Raw genomic sequence first — 15,464 nt, 5'->3', positions numbered from 1 at the left:
TTTCAACATCCCTTTTCTCTTGCTACTGGATTTCCCCTCAGAATCAATCAATCAATCTATCTATCTATCTATCTATCTATCTATCTATCTATCTATCTATCTATCTATCTATCTCTCTATCTCTCTAGATCCGATCACATATTTGCGCAGGTAAATCAAAAAATATGAATAATAAAAAAAAATAGTAGAAGTTTTTCCACCTGTGTAGTTGTGTGCGGATACAGGAAGCATTACCGTTGACACTTGTGTTCAATGTGGTCGCAATGCGTCCCCTTCTGAGCTGGTCTGACCGATCGGATCACCATCCGTCCAGTCAGTGTGTTTACATGGACCTGAGTATCCCGGTTATGATCGTATTCAGGATGCTGCTTTTACATGAACATAGAGAAACCTGGTTATTCATATCCACCTTTACATGTTATGTACCAGTATCCTGCTTTTCTGACAGTTGCATCTTATTTGTGCAGGTTCTTGTGGTGTTTTTTTTCTCTGTTTTGCCGACGAGTCGCAGCTGTCAGAAAACGGGATGAGGCGTTTACATGCCACAGTATCCCGTTTTCTTTCAGAGTTCTCTGGATAGTAAAAGCCGGTTTCTCAAACAAACTGGGATCTGATGTTTACATGCACAAACACAAAAACAGGATATTCTATATAAATCAAATCATATCCAGGATACTCAAGTCCATGTAAATGCACTGAATGCGTCTTGGTTACGTTTGCACCTGTACTTTCTTTCATGTGGTCAAGCTCTATCCGATTGCAATCCAATCACTGAAAACACACGTTTATGCCGGAAGTAAATGTGGTGTGTGACTGACACTGATTTAAGATGAGAACAGTCAGAGAAAACTTCACCATTCAGCTGTAACATCATTTTTTTTAAAGTATTTTTTGGGCTTTTAGTTGATAGGATGTTTGAGGAAATGGGGAGCCGCCAGTGGTATCAAATCATTTCAACATTAGGGACAATAAAACACACATTCACCTCTGAGAGCAGATACCTGGCTGTGTGTGTGTGTCTGAGAACATTTTAATGTAGTAAAAACATTAAAAACTCATGGTTGTGCTCCTGATTGGCTCCCTGCAGTACAACCTGTCCCCTCCGCAGCCGGGAGACGCTCAGAAGAGCCGCAGTCTGGACAGGAAACACCTGGAGCCCATCGTCCTGACCAAGTGGAGACACAGCGCCTACGTCCAGGAGCCCAGCGACAAGGTTGTGCTTCATTATTCTATTATTATTATTATTATTATTATTTCTATTATTATAAACCTCATTTTACAGAGCAGGTGACTCTACCCAGGGGGCAAAATCCCAGTTTTTTGAAAAACGGACACGGAGCGTTGTAAAAGGTTTGACACCAGAAATCATATCTAGGAACTTGAAGGATTAAAACCTGGGTGGACAACCCGGTCAACTAGCTGCTGGAAAGCTACAGGCTGTCTCCAAACAATGCAACACCTATTGTGAAAAACTCCATGTTAACTGGCGAACTGAAGCTTATGAATTAAGGAAATTTTCTATATACATGTTAAGCATAGATATTCTCCATAAAAATGCTGAAAAATAATAATTTTCATGAGAATTTGTCAGGCGAACAGTACTTTTTTTTGTCTTTTTTGGGATGTTGAGGGAGATATCTTAAAATCGAGTTGCAACAAACCCCAGAATCTTTTTTTCATGCCTCCCCCTATGTGTCAAGATACTCTCTGCCAATTTTTATAGTTGTATGACTATTTATGCCATTGTAGTACCTAAATATTTGCATTTACATAACTTTGCCAGCAAAATGACCCAAGAAAGGGGTTTTGGCCCCTGTAGCTTTCCAGCAGCGAGCTGACCGGGTTGTCCACCCAGGTTTTAATCCTTGAAGTTCCTAGATATCATTTCTGGTGTCAAACCTTTTACAATGCTCCGTGTCCGTTTTTTTGCTTTGCCCCCTGGGTACTCAGTTTGTTGCAGGTTCAGCTCTTCTCTCTCTCTCTGTCTCTCTCTCATGTTTTCATATGAAGGTCACAGATTCAGTTGTAGACTTGTTACTTTTGCAGCGGCCGTCGAAAAAAAGGCGTTTCCGCGCTCTCTCCACCCGACTCCACCCGTACAAACACAAAGTCAGTAGTCGTCGTCGTTGTCCGCCGACAGGGCACCGACCAATCAGAGCCCTGTCTGTCCCTGAAATTATCCATGAGCATGAGTATAATCAATAATCAATCACACAACAGGACAGAGCGATACTGTAATTACATGAACGTCATCAGGACAATTTTTTTTATTGAAATAATCAAGACATACCCATTAAAAACAAAGCAATCAAGCTTAAAGAGATAGTTCAACATTTTGGCAAATTTGCCCATTGCCATAATCCCTATAGTCATAGCAGTAGGTTCGTTACCTTTAATTGTCGGTGCAAGCTATTTTTAGAACGGCGGAGCAGAGCCGTGAACTGCTCAGAGCTACGCTATGGAGGCTCATGGGATTTCTTGGTTTCCCTCATCAAACTCATCAAATACACAATCCAAGCAGACAATTAAAGGCAACAAACCTACTCTTAAAACTATAGGGATTATGGCAATGGGCCAATTTGCCAAAATGTTGAACTATCCCTTCTTAACATGTTTGAAAGATCATCTTGAAGCATGAACGTCATCAGAATGAATTCATTTCTCCTCCCACATGATCCTCTGAGTTGAGTTAATTTAAATCATAAGGAATTATTACTAACGGCTGATTATTAACTTGATGAATTCAAAGAGTGAAATGATTTGTCTGCAGGTGCAGGTGCATTCTGGGAAACATATCTGTATCTGTATCCACGTCTAATTAATTAAATAATTAATTAATAATAATAATACACTTGTGCCTCCCGCTCATCACACACACACATACATACAGACACTCGACACACTTCACCTCGTTATAATCTCACTGCTAATTGCCGTCGTCTTCACCTCACACATCATCATCATCATCATCATCATCATCATCATCATCATCATCATCATCATCGTCGTCCTGTTTTTTATCCCATGTGACAGTGTTTTATTGTTTCTCCTTCTTCCTCTCTCTCTCCTCACTAGGACGCTCCTCTGAGCCCCAAGCCCCCCTCTCCTGACTCTGACTCCTGCCCTTCGTCTCCCAAGCCCCCCGCCTCTGTTAGTACTCACCCCCTCACCCCCTCACCCCCCCCCCCTCTCTCTTACAGCCCCTCCTCCCCTCCTCCCCCGCCCCAGCTCCCAGCAGAGTTCCTCCACAGGTCGATGACGAGCTGTGGACGTGAACCTGTGTAGAAACTAGGGCTGGGGGCGTCGCCACCGATTCACTTAATTTTTATTTAATTTCGATTCGATATTGATCCAGTTATAGTCCAGTCATTTTATGAAAAAAGGTTGAACAAATTGCAACAGAAGCAAAACTCAACTGGTTTTGTATCCTCAACATGTCCTGATATGAGGGGGAAAAAAAGAAAGTTTCGAAAAACACCCAAATATAGCCCATTCATACGCCTATTAATTATTTTTCTCACATGCATAGGGTAACATTTTTAACCTTTACTGTAGATATCACCATGAAAATTACTGAATTGATTACTTACATTAAGACAAACAAAAAATGTACTGCAAGTGTAATACATTTTTTGTTTGTCTTAATGTAAGTAATCAACTGGGTAATTTTCATGGAGATATCTAAAGGTTAAAAATTTTACCCTATGCATGTGAGAAAAATAATGAATAGGCGTATGAATGGGCTATATTTGGGTGTTTTTTCGAAACTTTCCGCTAATGGGATTCTTCAGGGCTTTTTTTTTCCCTCACTCAGGACATGTTGAGGATACAAAACCAGTTGAGTTTGCTTCTGTTGCAATTTGTTCAAGGTTGACCCCCATTTTGGCTTAAAATGACCGGACTATTAGAGATATTTCAGTTTTAATAACCAGTTTGCTTGGTTATGAAAGAGATTTTCACAAAACTAATGTTGCAGATTGTACAAAGATGCGACTTTCTAACCTGGTGTGTTATTAAAAATATTCATGTTTACATTAAATTGACTGAAAAGCAGTTACGTTCATGCACATTTATTTAACATGAGCCACTCCAGAAGGAAACAGTGCAACAGTGCAATGGCAACATTAAAAGAATGATCCAAGGATTTTATGAATCAATATCGGATCTTTCAAATGAAGATCGATATGAATCGGAAAATCGATTTTTTAAAACCCAGCCCTAGTAGAAACTCTGTGTTGATCGGTCTGTGGGGATCTTGGTCTTGGTTTGGTTGAATCACTCAGAAACATTTTGGTTGTCAAGAGACGGTAAAACAGATTTTTGGGTCGTTTGGTTTCCCCTCAAAATTTTGCGTCTTAATTAGGGATGTCACGATTTATAGATTTGATTTTCTTGGTTGGTACAATTATTGTCAGAGAAATAATCACGGTATTACAAATGATCAATGTAATTTTATACCCGATGAATGTGTAAAATCAAATATAGTCAGAATATAATTACATTACTAATTATTGGCGAAATATATTTGAATTATTTATTATTATAGGACCAATTATTAATCCCCCGGGGGGAAATGTTTGAAAAATTCAAGTCATTAAATGTCATTGATACCAAATGTTTAAGTTTATTTAAATCTTTTTTTATTATTATTATTACAAATGACACACTAACATTTAAATTCCTACCAAATCAATATTATGTTTGGTAAAATTAACGTAATTTAACCCAGTATCTGTTCATTTACCTTTACTTTGACGCTCATCTACCGATATGGTTCCGATAATAATCTTTTTTGGAAAGTGACGATATTTCCTGTAGGAATCTTTACGATTAATTAATTGTGGCGTTAAATACCGTGATTAATTGTGAAAACAAGTAATCGTGACATCTCTGCTCTTAATCTGAAAAGGTCTGAACGCTGCGGTGGCTTCACTAATGATCCAGCACCTTCTCTCATTTCTCTCTCTGCTGTTTTGGTTTCTTGTCTTTCTTGTCTCAGTCTGTTTCTCCTGTGATTGTGTTGTGGTGGCGTTGTGTTTCTGTGTTTTTGTGTTTTTTTTCTGCGGTGGCGGTGTTCTTACAGTGGAGATTGACACGCGCTCGGTGTTTCCACCGGTGTTTTGGTTTTTGACAGCAGCAGCTTTTTCTCTCTCCTCCTGTCGATCGGGGTTTGTGTGATGGATGATGTGTGCGTCTGTGAAACGATGTCGCTCTCTCTAACGTTTGTTTCTGTTTCTGTTTTTTTCCTCTGCAGCCGTCTGAAAAGTGCGGCGTTCTGAACGTGACGAAGATCACAGAGCACGGCAAGAAAGTCCGGTGAGTGGCACCAACGCCGATTTGAAAGTTGTTTTTGTTCCTTTTTCATTCATTTTGGTTCCAGTTAATGATAAAGTTAGTTTTTGTTTGCAAAAACAATGACTCCTAATCACGTAAGTCATTTTTGGAGTCATCCCCCTCTCTCTCGCTCTCTCTCCCCATTTCCTTATTTTATTTATTTATTTAAAAGGGACGATACACATTAATGAACATTCGTACGTGTGCACAAATGTAAATGCGTCAGAGTTAGCAACTTGCTAATTTGCATCCGTAGTCCCTTGGCAGGTAACACACAAACAGACAGAAATGCACAAGAATTATACAGTGTTATACACAGTCATACCTATACATAAAGTGCATGTGATCTGTAAAGTGCCTGGTATAAAGTGCTAGTTTCTAAAGTGCAAGTGCAAGTTTAAATAGGTAAAGTGCAAGTCTAAATGGATGGATCCAGAATGTGATGGCCCGCACCCGCCGCCTGGGGTGGACCAAGACAAGAGACTACAGTAGCAGCAGTTATATAAGTGCCATTCACACACATACTTACAGAGATAAATTGCAATATAGAAAAATAAGACAAATGCAGTGCATGCATACATACGTATATGTAGGCATGCACTGCACAACAAGCTGCCTCTCTCCAGCTGTCAAAATAAAGGCATAAAAAGCCCAGTCAATCATTTTACCTTTACATAACTTTACCTGTAGAAATGATTGAATATCTGATTATTGATAAGTTTGCATGAATTGATGTGTTGCAGGAAGAACTGGACTTCCTCCTGGACCGTCCTGCAGGGATCCACGCTGCTGTTCGCCAAAGGACAGGGAGGAGGAACCAGCTGGGTGAGTCCACACAACAACCTCTTTGTTTTTTTTTGTTTTTTGTCTGTTTGTGGAGAAAAGAAAAGAAAAGAAAAGAAAAAACAAGTTATTTCTCATCATCATCAGACCAGACAGTAATTCTGTGGCTGAGCTTCGTACAAAAGATTATTGTTCAGGTTCATTCAGCGCCGGACGAGTCTGTCATCTCCGTGTAGTGTTGTGTTGTTGCTGCTCTTTTATGTAAAAAGGCCTCCTCTTGCTCTTCCTCCTCCTCCTCCTCTTCCTCTTCCTCTTAGGAAGGAAGGAAGGAAAGATGAAGGGAAAGAAAGAAGGAAGGAAGGGAAAAACTAAGGAAAGATAGAAGGAGGGAGGGAACAGATTGGGTCAATTGGATCAAAAAGTAAAGGAAGAAGTAAGGATGAAGGGAAGGAAGGAAGGACCAAAGGGAAAGATGGGAGGAAAGAAGGAAGGGGAAAAGGAAGGAAAGATAGAAGGAGGGAGGGAACAGATTGGGTTAATTGGGTCAAAAAGGAAAGAAGGAAGGGAGGGAACAGATTTGTTCAAGGAAGGAAGAAGAAGGAAGGAAGGAAGGAAGGGGAAAAGGATTGTGGAATTTCCACTCAGTGGATAATAAAAGTTTTTGTAATCGTCATCGTAAAAAAGAAAGATGGAGGGAGGGAACAGATCAGGTCAATTGGATCAAAAGAAGAAGGAAGAAGAAGTAAGGACGAAGGGAAGGAAGGAAGGAAGGAAGGAAGGAAGGAAGGAAGGAAGGAAGGAAGGAAGGAAGGAAGGACAAAGGGAAAGAAGGAAGGAAAGATTGAAGGAGGGAGGGAACAGATTGGGTCAATTGGGTCAAAAAGGAAAGAAGGAAGGGAGGGAACAGATTCGTTGAAGGAAGGAAGAAGAAGGAAGGGAAAAGGGAAGGAAAGAAAGATGGAGGGAGGGAGGGAGGGAGGGAAGAAGGAAGGAAGGAAGGAAGGAAGGAAGGAAGGAAGGAAGGAAGGAAGGATGGAGGAAGGGAACAGAGAAGGACAACAGGATGTTGAAAGGCTTTTTACTCTGTGTGACGTGTCAGTGCAGCTCTCAAGTGTCAGAGGGAAGTCTGGCTTCAACTTTCTTTCTTCCTTCCTGGATGTTTCCTTTTCCCTCTCTTTCCATTCCTCCATCTCTTTACCTTTTGGCGTCACCTCCTTCCTTCCCTCCCTCCTTCCCTCCCTCCCTCCCTCCCTCCCTCCCTCCCTCCATGCAGCCATCCTACCACCGTGGCTCCTCCCTCCCTGAGTTTCTCCTGTCAGTGTTGAGTAGCTGGAAGCCGCCGGCTAAGAGACGTCGTGCCGTCTCCTCCGGCTGCTCAGACCGAGCCTCCTCTTCCTCTGTATGTGCTTCCTCCTTCTCTCTCTCTCTCTTCCTCCTCCTCTTCCTCTGTATGTGCTTCCTCCTTCTCTCTCTCTCTCTTCCTCCTCCTCTTCCTCTGTATGTGCTTCCTCCTTCTCTCTCTCTCTCTTCCTCCTCCTCTTCCTCTGTATGTGCTTCCTCCTTCTCTCTCTCTCTCTTCCTCCTCCTCTTCCTCTGTATGTGCTTCCTCCTTCTCTCTCTCTCTCTTCCTCCTCCTCTTCCTCTGTATGTGCTTCCTCCTTCTCTCTCTCTCTTCCTCCTCCTCTTCCTCTGTATGTGCTTCCTCCTTCCTTCTGTGTGCTTCTCTCTCTCTCTCTCTCTCTCTCTCTCTCTCTCTCTCTCTCTCTCTCTCTCTCTCTCTCTCTTCCTCCTCCTCTTCCTCTGCACGACATCTCCGTCCTGTCTGTCATGCTCTGACCCCTCCCCCCTCCTCTGTGTTATCAGTCACCAGCATGAGGCCGAGACTGGCCAGAATAATTAACAGTAATAATAATCATTCTTATTAGGGCACAACCGATGGACTGTAGCCAAATTAAAAAAAAACATGTTTGTTTGTTCTTTATTTTCACATATAAAAGAAGTTTAAAAAGATATACCGTAATATCTAATATAAGGGTAAAGGGATAGTTCAACATTTTGTCAAATTGGCCCATTGCCATAATCCCTATAGTCATAGCAGTAGGTTCGTTACCTTTAATTGTCAGTGCAAGCTATTTTTAGAACGGCGGAGCAGAGCCGTGAGCTGCTCATAGCTATGCTACGGAGGCTCATGAGATTTCTTGGTTTCCCTCATCAAACTCATCAAATACACAATCCTACAACTCCACAACGCTCTGGTGGACAAGTTGTGAGCTGCACATTCACCACGCTATGAGATAATAACACAATGTTACCAGACAGAGTTGTTTTAGAGGGAAATACATGCAAAACCGCTGATGCGCGTTGCCTTCAGAGACAGTTTTTCAGCAAGCAGTCTCTGCATTTGCAGTTGTTGGATTGTGTATTTGATGAGTTTGATGAGGGAATAAGACTACACAAATATACACATGGTAACATGGTAGATGATATGCTCCATGGATTGTTTTCTCGCCGGCTTCGTTGAAAACAAATGCACATGGAGGGGAGGAGGGTTCACAACACAACTTGCATAGTTCCCCTTTAATCAGCTGATATTTCCCATGTTCACGTACACACACACAGGTTTTTGCAATGATCCTTTAAACACTTTGTGATGTATATGTATTGCAGGCTCAACGTTATATAGTTTTACAATAGAAAACTGTCGGGAAATGTAAATAAGATAAATAAAAAAGGAATAAATCAAGACACACAGCCTCCGTCAGTCCAACAGTGTTGTGTGGAAATGAGATAAAACCACAAACTGATCAGCTGATTAAATGAGTTGAGCCCTAATAATAATAATAATAATAATCATTTTTATTATTTGACATTTGGCCGGTGTCGGGTTGGAGCTCCTGAAACATCAGCGAGTTGTTTCCTTGTTGTAAAGTCCAGACTTCAGACTCCGTTGGTCCTGTTTTCTGATTCACACGGACAGAGCGCGACACACAGGAAGGATTTCCCTCAGTTTTCTCTTGTGCATGTTTTGTCGACTGACAGAGGAAGAGGAGCCTCCTCAGTCTTTTAGTCTCTGCTAGGTCTGTTTTTTTTTGTTTTTATTTCATTTATTCCTGCAGTTAATGAGCTCTCAAGGTAAAAGAAATGCTAATGAGGTCTGGTTGTGTAACTGGGTCATTTTCCTTCACCTTGAGATCTTATCGCTGCAGCATGCAAACACATTCAAAGAGGCAGATTTCAAATGATTTATTGGAATTTCCTTTTTGTATCAATACCGAGTCAAACACACAAGCATATTATGCACTCAGGTGTCGGTTTATTAGGGACTGGGAATCAGGACTGTTGTGTTAGATCTGTAAAAAGCAATGTGTACCTAATAAACCAGCTGAGTGTTTATATGCAACACACACATCTTTCAGTTGGTTTCCTTCATTATTCTTTCATAAATCTCATAAATGATGTGTCTGTGTCAGTTGTTAGAATAAAAACAACAACAGTGAGATATTAGATCTGAGGACAGAGAAGAGAGAAAGTGTGAAAATGTTTGGTCTTTTGTGTGTGTGTGTGTTTTTTTTTTTTTTTAATCTTCCTTCCTTTGATTCTTCTCTTGTCTCCGTCCAGTTCGGAGGTCAGTCCAAACCCGAGTTCACGGTGGACCTGAGGGGCGGCTCGGTGGAGTGGTCCACGTCCAAGTCCAGCAAGAAGAACGTTATAGAGGTGGGCGACCGCTCTGCAGTCATCTACTTCTTATTATTATTCATATAATAACTTGAAAGCACCGGAAGACGTCTTGAACGCAAACAAAACAATCTCTTTGTGTAGTTTCAGAAATCTGCAGGAGGATATTTTTACTTCCTTTTTTTATTTACAGTATGATTAATACTTTATAGAAGTATATATGTGGCAAATGTTTGGTTATGTAACAATTAATGTTGAGACTTGTATACATAAAGTAGACAGATATCTATAGTGTAAAGTGCTTGCACTCCAGCAAACACAAAAAACAACAAGACAAAAGCAACCTAACAAAAATAAAACAGGACCACAAAACAAAATACAATTAACTCATTGAGTGCCAACCACGTAATTTCTCGTTTTTCGTTCCCATGCGTTGAGTGCCGAAAACGTAATTTTACGTTTTTTGCTTTTTTTTAAAATTATGAAAATAGACACTTTAATACACATTATATGTAAATTTGGGGACTCTACGACGAGGAGAACTGAAATAGATGACAAGATGACAAGATGACAAAGTCACATGACAGCTCATGTCACATGACAGCTCATGATCTGGAAGTTTTTATCATAACTCGGCTTCTGCAAACGAGTTCTGCATGCAGATGCAGCGCAGCTGCTCCGCTGCTGCTCTGCTCTCACCCGCGCTGCTGCTCCAGCTGCTCGAGCTGCTCGGAGCTGAACCAGGAAGCTCTCAGCCGACAGTCCGCCCGGTCTTCATCTGGAGCAACACCGTGTCCTCCCCAAAGTCCCCCCGCGGTAAAATCTGATGGTCTCTGGGCCAAAGCAGACCGGCATCACCGACCCGAACCACAGAAGGACCGCGACCACCGGCGGGGCCGGTCTTCCCGAGCCGCGGTGGCCGACTGACCCTCACGCTCCGCGGGGAGAAGCTGAGACATGGCACGGTGCGTCTGTGTTATTGTTGTTTAGTGGCGCCCCCCCCGCCCCCGATGGTGGTTTTGTGAATAGAACAACAATTGTTGTATATATTTATCTTATACGAGCCCTTTGATCCAGAAATGCGAGTGTGAGAAGAGCGACAGACACAAACAGCGCACCTTTCATAAAAGACGCTCTATCTCCTTTTCTAGAAAAAAAGGAGGGATTTTGGTGAAACCCAGCCATGTTTAGCTTGACTTTCCTCAGGAACGGAGGCACGTAGAAACAAACGGTTTGTGGCCACTTGAAGCATTAAGGTAAACCTTTCAATTGAGCCACAGTATGTGTTGGTGGCAATAATATAGAATACACTGTGGCTCTACATAAAAAGTCAAAAATGGTCTAAATTGCCGGTACACTTGACTAAAACTTTGGAAAGGAGCGCGGCACTCAATGAGTTAAAAAAAGACAAAAAACAATAACAGATCATAACATCAGCGATGCAAGGTGTAGTAGAGTTCAGAATGATGAGATTTTTTACTTCCTTTTCATCACAAACCTCTAAAAAATTACATCTGTTTCCGCTTCTAGCAGCAAAAAATGATCAAATATTGGTTGTAAACATGTAAAAAATGACACATAAACACTAGTTTATACTTGATGCGTCCTGGATAACACATAGAGAAATGATCAGTAAGTTGGTTTGTGTGGTTTGGTTTCTCTGCTCCGGCTGCAGCTGAAGACTCGACAGGGCACGGAGCTGCTGATCCAGTCGGACAACGACGGCCTCATCAACGACTGGTACCGGACGCTGCAGGACACCATCAGCACGCACGTGAGCAGCCGCACTTTCTCCACCTGCTCTAGTCCCAGGATTAGATTCAGTTTAGGAGATTTCTAACTTTATTTAACCAGGCGAGTTCTTATTGGTCCAGAGGCAACAATAGTAACATGTAGCTACAGATAGAAAACATGGTTTGTTCCATAACAAAATGTCGACTTTGGAAGAAATGTAAGATGTTCAGGAGATAAAGTTCTGCTTCATATCATCAGAGCAGGCGCAGGTTATTAAAGAGACAGTCCGACTAAAACACCGAGGATAAAACACGTCATTTTATTTGTTTAAAAAACAACATATAAATTATAATAATATGAGAAAGGATCTGGGAGTTCACTGGCTGTTTGTTCTGAGATCGAACCAGTTTGGTTTCACTTGTAACCTACATGTCAGATTTATTGTTTTCCTGCCCCGAGAGTCCAAAGGTGCAGCAAGACGAGGTTTTTACTGCCACTCACTTATTTCCTTGTGTGTGTGTGTGTGTGTGTGTGTGTGTGTGTGTGCATTAGGCGTGGGAGTCTGACGAGGCCATTGAAGAGGACATGCCTGAATCACCTGGTTTTGACAAACCCGACAAAGAACACAGAGACTCAAAGAAAGCCAGAGGTTTGTGTGTGAAACAGGGGGCTGCGTTACCTTACCTACCCTGTGATCGGTAACCATGGTTACGGTGGTAATTATGGTTTTTTGGGGGGAAAAAGCCATTAAAGCTGTTGAGTTTCTAATTCAACATTCCTACTGTATACAAACTGAGGACAGAGAAATGCAACACAAACTCCTCCTGACTTCTTCCACAACCCGTCCACACTTTGCTCTCTTGTTTAACCCACATAGTATAGTTGTTGTTGCTGCTTTTATACAACAAACAAAATGTCAACAAATTCTACAACTTATACACTGGGGGACTCATGCAGGCAGAAAGAAAATAAAAAAACATCTTTAACTTCACAACTATGGCTGGAGTGTGTAGGATTTCTAAAGTTATTTAGGATTTACTAGAGAGTGTGAGAGTTTCCAGTCTAAACTGAAGGCAGGAAGTTTCTGTAAGTCTTTAAAAAGTACATTTCAACATAAACATTTTGGTTAAACTGATAATAACAAATCAAGAGTGAATGATAAATTGGGATTAAATGAAATCTAATTGCAGGGTTTCTCTAAAAAGAATAAAAATGAGCAGAATCCACATTAGTTAAAGCATAAAGTCCAAAACCAGGCGGAGGAGTTGAGTTATCTGCGCTGGGCTCGTTACCCTGCTGCACTATAAAACAACCGCTTACAGTATCAGTTTCACTTCACTCCAGAACATCGAGCGAGGCCGTCATGGCGATCAGCGTGTTGGTACGAGTGCTGGACAACAAGGTCTTGTCTCATCTCTCCTCTGCAGCCATGAAGACGTCGGCCAGCATGGACGCCTCGGACAACAAGAAGACCAGACACAAGCTGAAGAAGTTCCTCACCCGCCGCCCGACGCTGCAGGCCGTCAGAGACAAGGGCTACATCAAAGGTAACGAACGGGCTTCAAGTTTCACACAAAAACTTTATGTAATTCAGATTTGGTGGTTTTGAATTTGAGATAAAAACAACTGAAGGTGAATTATTTGAATTGTCAAATCTCTGAAAACACGGCTCTGTAGTGAGACTGGACAGGGACGGCTATCAAAACAGATCAGATTAGATAAGATGGAGGTTTATTGAGCCTATGAAGAGGAAAAATATAATAAAGAAATAAAAACAAACAAAGAACAAAACTCTAACATGTTTATGAGAGAAATAAAATAGGCATAATATCTGTTAAGTAAAACAGTCCAAGTTTGTTGTTAGTGCAGTATCTTATCTTCTTTGTGTTATCAAACTTTCATAATAAAGTTTTTGTGTTTATTTCTTTATATCAGATTCGGAGTCAGATTAATGATTTATTGTCCCCGAGGGGAAATTCATTTTCACAGTTCTGCTCCAGACAAAGACACCAACACACATGCAGCACCAGAAAAAATACATACATACATACATACATAAACACAATTTCATTTAACTTTAATTTTTTTTAAATATTGTGCAATGTGCATTTGTTAGCCTTTTTTACATACAGAGAGTCCAGGTTTTGAAAAGAGTTTAAGTTCACTTTATAATGGAGTATGTTAATTTATAGGCTCCTACAGTATTTGTGTGCAGATAAATGTTAAAAGTGCACACTAAAAATCGAGAGAATCGGCAATATCGTAGAATCGCAATTTAAATCGAATCGCCATCCAAAAAATCGTAGAAGAATCGAATCGGGAGAAAAGCATATCGTCCCAGCCCTATAATAGAGTAGAATAAAGTCTTAGTTTGAGTCTGAGAAAAGACACGACACAGGTCAACAACAGCAGTGAGACACAGAGACGTCTTCCTGTCTGACTGACTGTGTCTTTGTGTGTCTGTGTGTCTCCTCTTCAGACCAGGTGTTCGGCTGCAGCCTGTCCAGTCTGTGTCACAGGGAGAACAGCACGGTGCCCAGCTTCGTGAAGATGTGCATCGACCACGTGGAGAACAACGGTGAGTGACCAGGAAGTGACTCTGGTTTGTTTTATCATCTGAGTCATAGTAGAAGAAGGGAGTGGTTCTCTGCCACGTTAACAGCAACAACAACAGGTATATATCAGATAACAGACTGACACTGAGCTGCTGTTTTCTTCCCATCATGCCCTGCAGCTCTGTGCGTGGACGGGCTGTACAGAGTCAGCGGAAACCTGGCCGTCATACAGAAACTACGCTTCGCTGTCAATCACGGTGAGTCACGTGGTTTCTACCGTCGTGTGACAGAGTTTTGTCCTGTAGATGTGTTTGTGGTGCAGAGGTGAAGGTTTTCCAAAGGCTCAGTAACACGAGAGAAACAACATTTATATTTATTTAGATAAACAATTAAAGCCAGTGTGTTGAGGAAATACAATTAAATTTGTTAATTAGTTTTAGATCTGTTTTGTTTTGTTATGACAAGAAAATCAATTTGGTAATAAAACTAATTGTAACCTATGAACTAATCGAGGTGTTGACTTGCAGCTATTTTAATTTTTTTATTTTTATTAATGTCTTGTAAAAGAGGAGGGGCAGGTTTTTAAGATTATTCTTCTTTCTGCTCCTTTGAATTCAAAGATTTTAGAATTTTTTTGTGTTTTACATTTAAATCATTTTGTTTGGTCGATGAGTGAAACATAATACATATACCTACGATGGAGTATTTGGGCCACATCGAGAGAAAAAAAAGACACAGACTTCGAGAATAAAGTCATAAATTTACGAGAATAAAGTCATAAATTTACGAGAATAAAGTCGCACATTTAATACGAGAAAAAAAGTCATAACATTACGAGAATAAAGTCGTAAATTTACAAGAATAAAGTCGTACATTTAATACGAGAAAAAAAGTCATAACATTACGAGAATAAAGTCGTAAATTACGAGAATAAAGTCGCACATTTAATACGAGAAAAAAGTCATAACATTACGAGAATAAAGTCGTAAATTTACAAGAATAAAGTCGCACATTTAATACGAGAAAAAAAGTCATAACATTACGAGAATAAAGTCGTAAATTTACAAGAATAAAGTCGCACATTTAATACGAGAAAAAAAGTCATAACATTACGAGAATAAAGTCGTAATTTTACAAGAATAAAGTCGTACATTTCATACGAGAAAATAAGTCATAACATTACGAGAATAAAGTTTGTGATTTTTTAATTTGTCAGTGTGGCCCTAATACAATAGTATAAACCAACCAGTCAGCAGACAATGCTACAGCCACCAAACATCTTTACATCATTAGAATGTCGATGCGTCCGTTAATAAGCAGTGTTTTACTGCTGTAGCCGGTCACAGGTGGAAATCAACGGGAAAACTGCTCCGACTTGATGAT

General features: G+C 40.7%; 1 protein-coding gene across 6 annotated transcripts in view; it reads left to right on the top strand.

Moving 5' to 3' along the window:
- The window catches only part of LOC311000281 (rho GTPase-activating protein 12-like), a 92,096-nt gene that overhangs the window by 71,067 nt on the left and 5,565 nt on the right, over nt 1-15,464 (top strand). For 3 of the 6 annotated variants that reach the window (XM_083990955.1, XM_083990954.1, XM_083990951.1), the window contains 11 exons: nt 1,088-1,213; nt 2,047-2,109; nt 3,076-3,150; nt 5,255-5,316; nt 6,078-6,159; nt 9,736-9,831; nt 11,468-11,566; nt 12,079-12,175; nt 12,954-13,073; nt 14,006-14,104; nt 14,261-14,338. In XM_083990955.1, the coding sequence (XP_083847081.1) occupies nt 1,088-1,213; nt 2,047-2,109; nt 3,076-3,150; nt 5,255-5,316; nt 6,078-6,159; nt 9,736-9,831; nt 11,468-11,566; nt 12,079-12,175; nt 12,954-13,073; nt 14,006-14,104; nt 14,261-14,338 (997 nt within the window). The remainder of the gene's footprint in view (nt 1-1,087; nt 1,214-2,046; nt 2,110-3,075; nt 3,151-5,254; nt 5,317-6,077; nt 6,160-9,735; nt 9,832-11,467; nt 11,567-12,078; nt 12,176-12,953; nt 13,074-14,005; nt 14,105-14,260; nt 14,339-15,464) is intronic. The other 3 variants (XM_083990956.1, XM_083990952.1, XM_083990953.1) reach the window with 2 other exon arrangements.

Source organism: Trachurus trachurus (assembly GCF_905171665.1).
Source record: "Trachurus trachurus genome assembly, chromosome: 17".
In the NCBI taxonomy this organism is placed as follows: Eukaryota; Metazoa; Chordata; class Actinopteri; order Carangiformes; family Carangidae; genus Trachurus; species Trachurus trachurus.
Note: the sequence above shows the minus strand (reverse complement) of the source record. Positions and strands in the feature narration are given on the sequence as shown.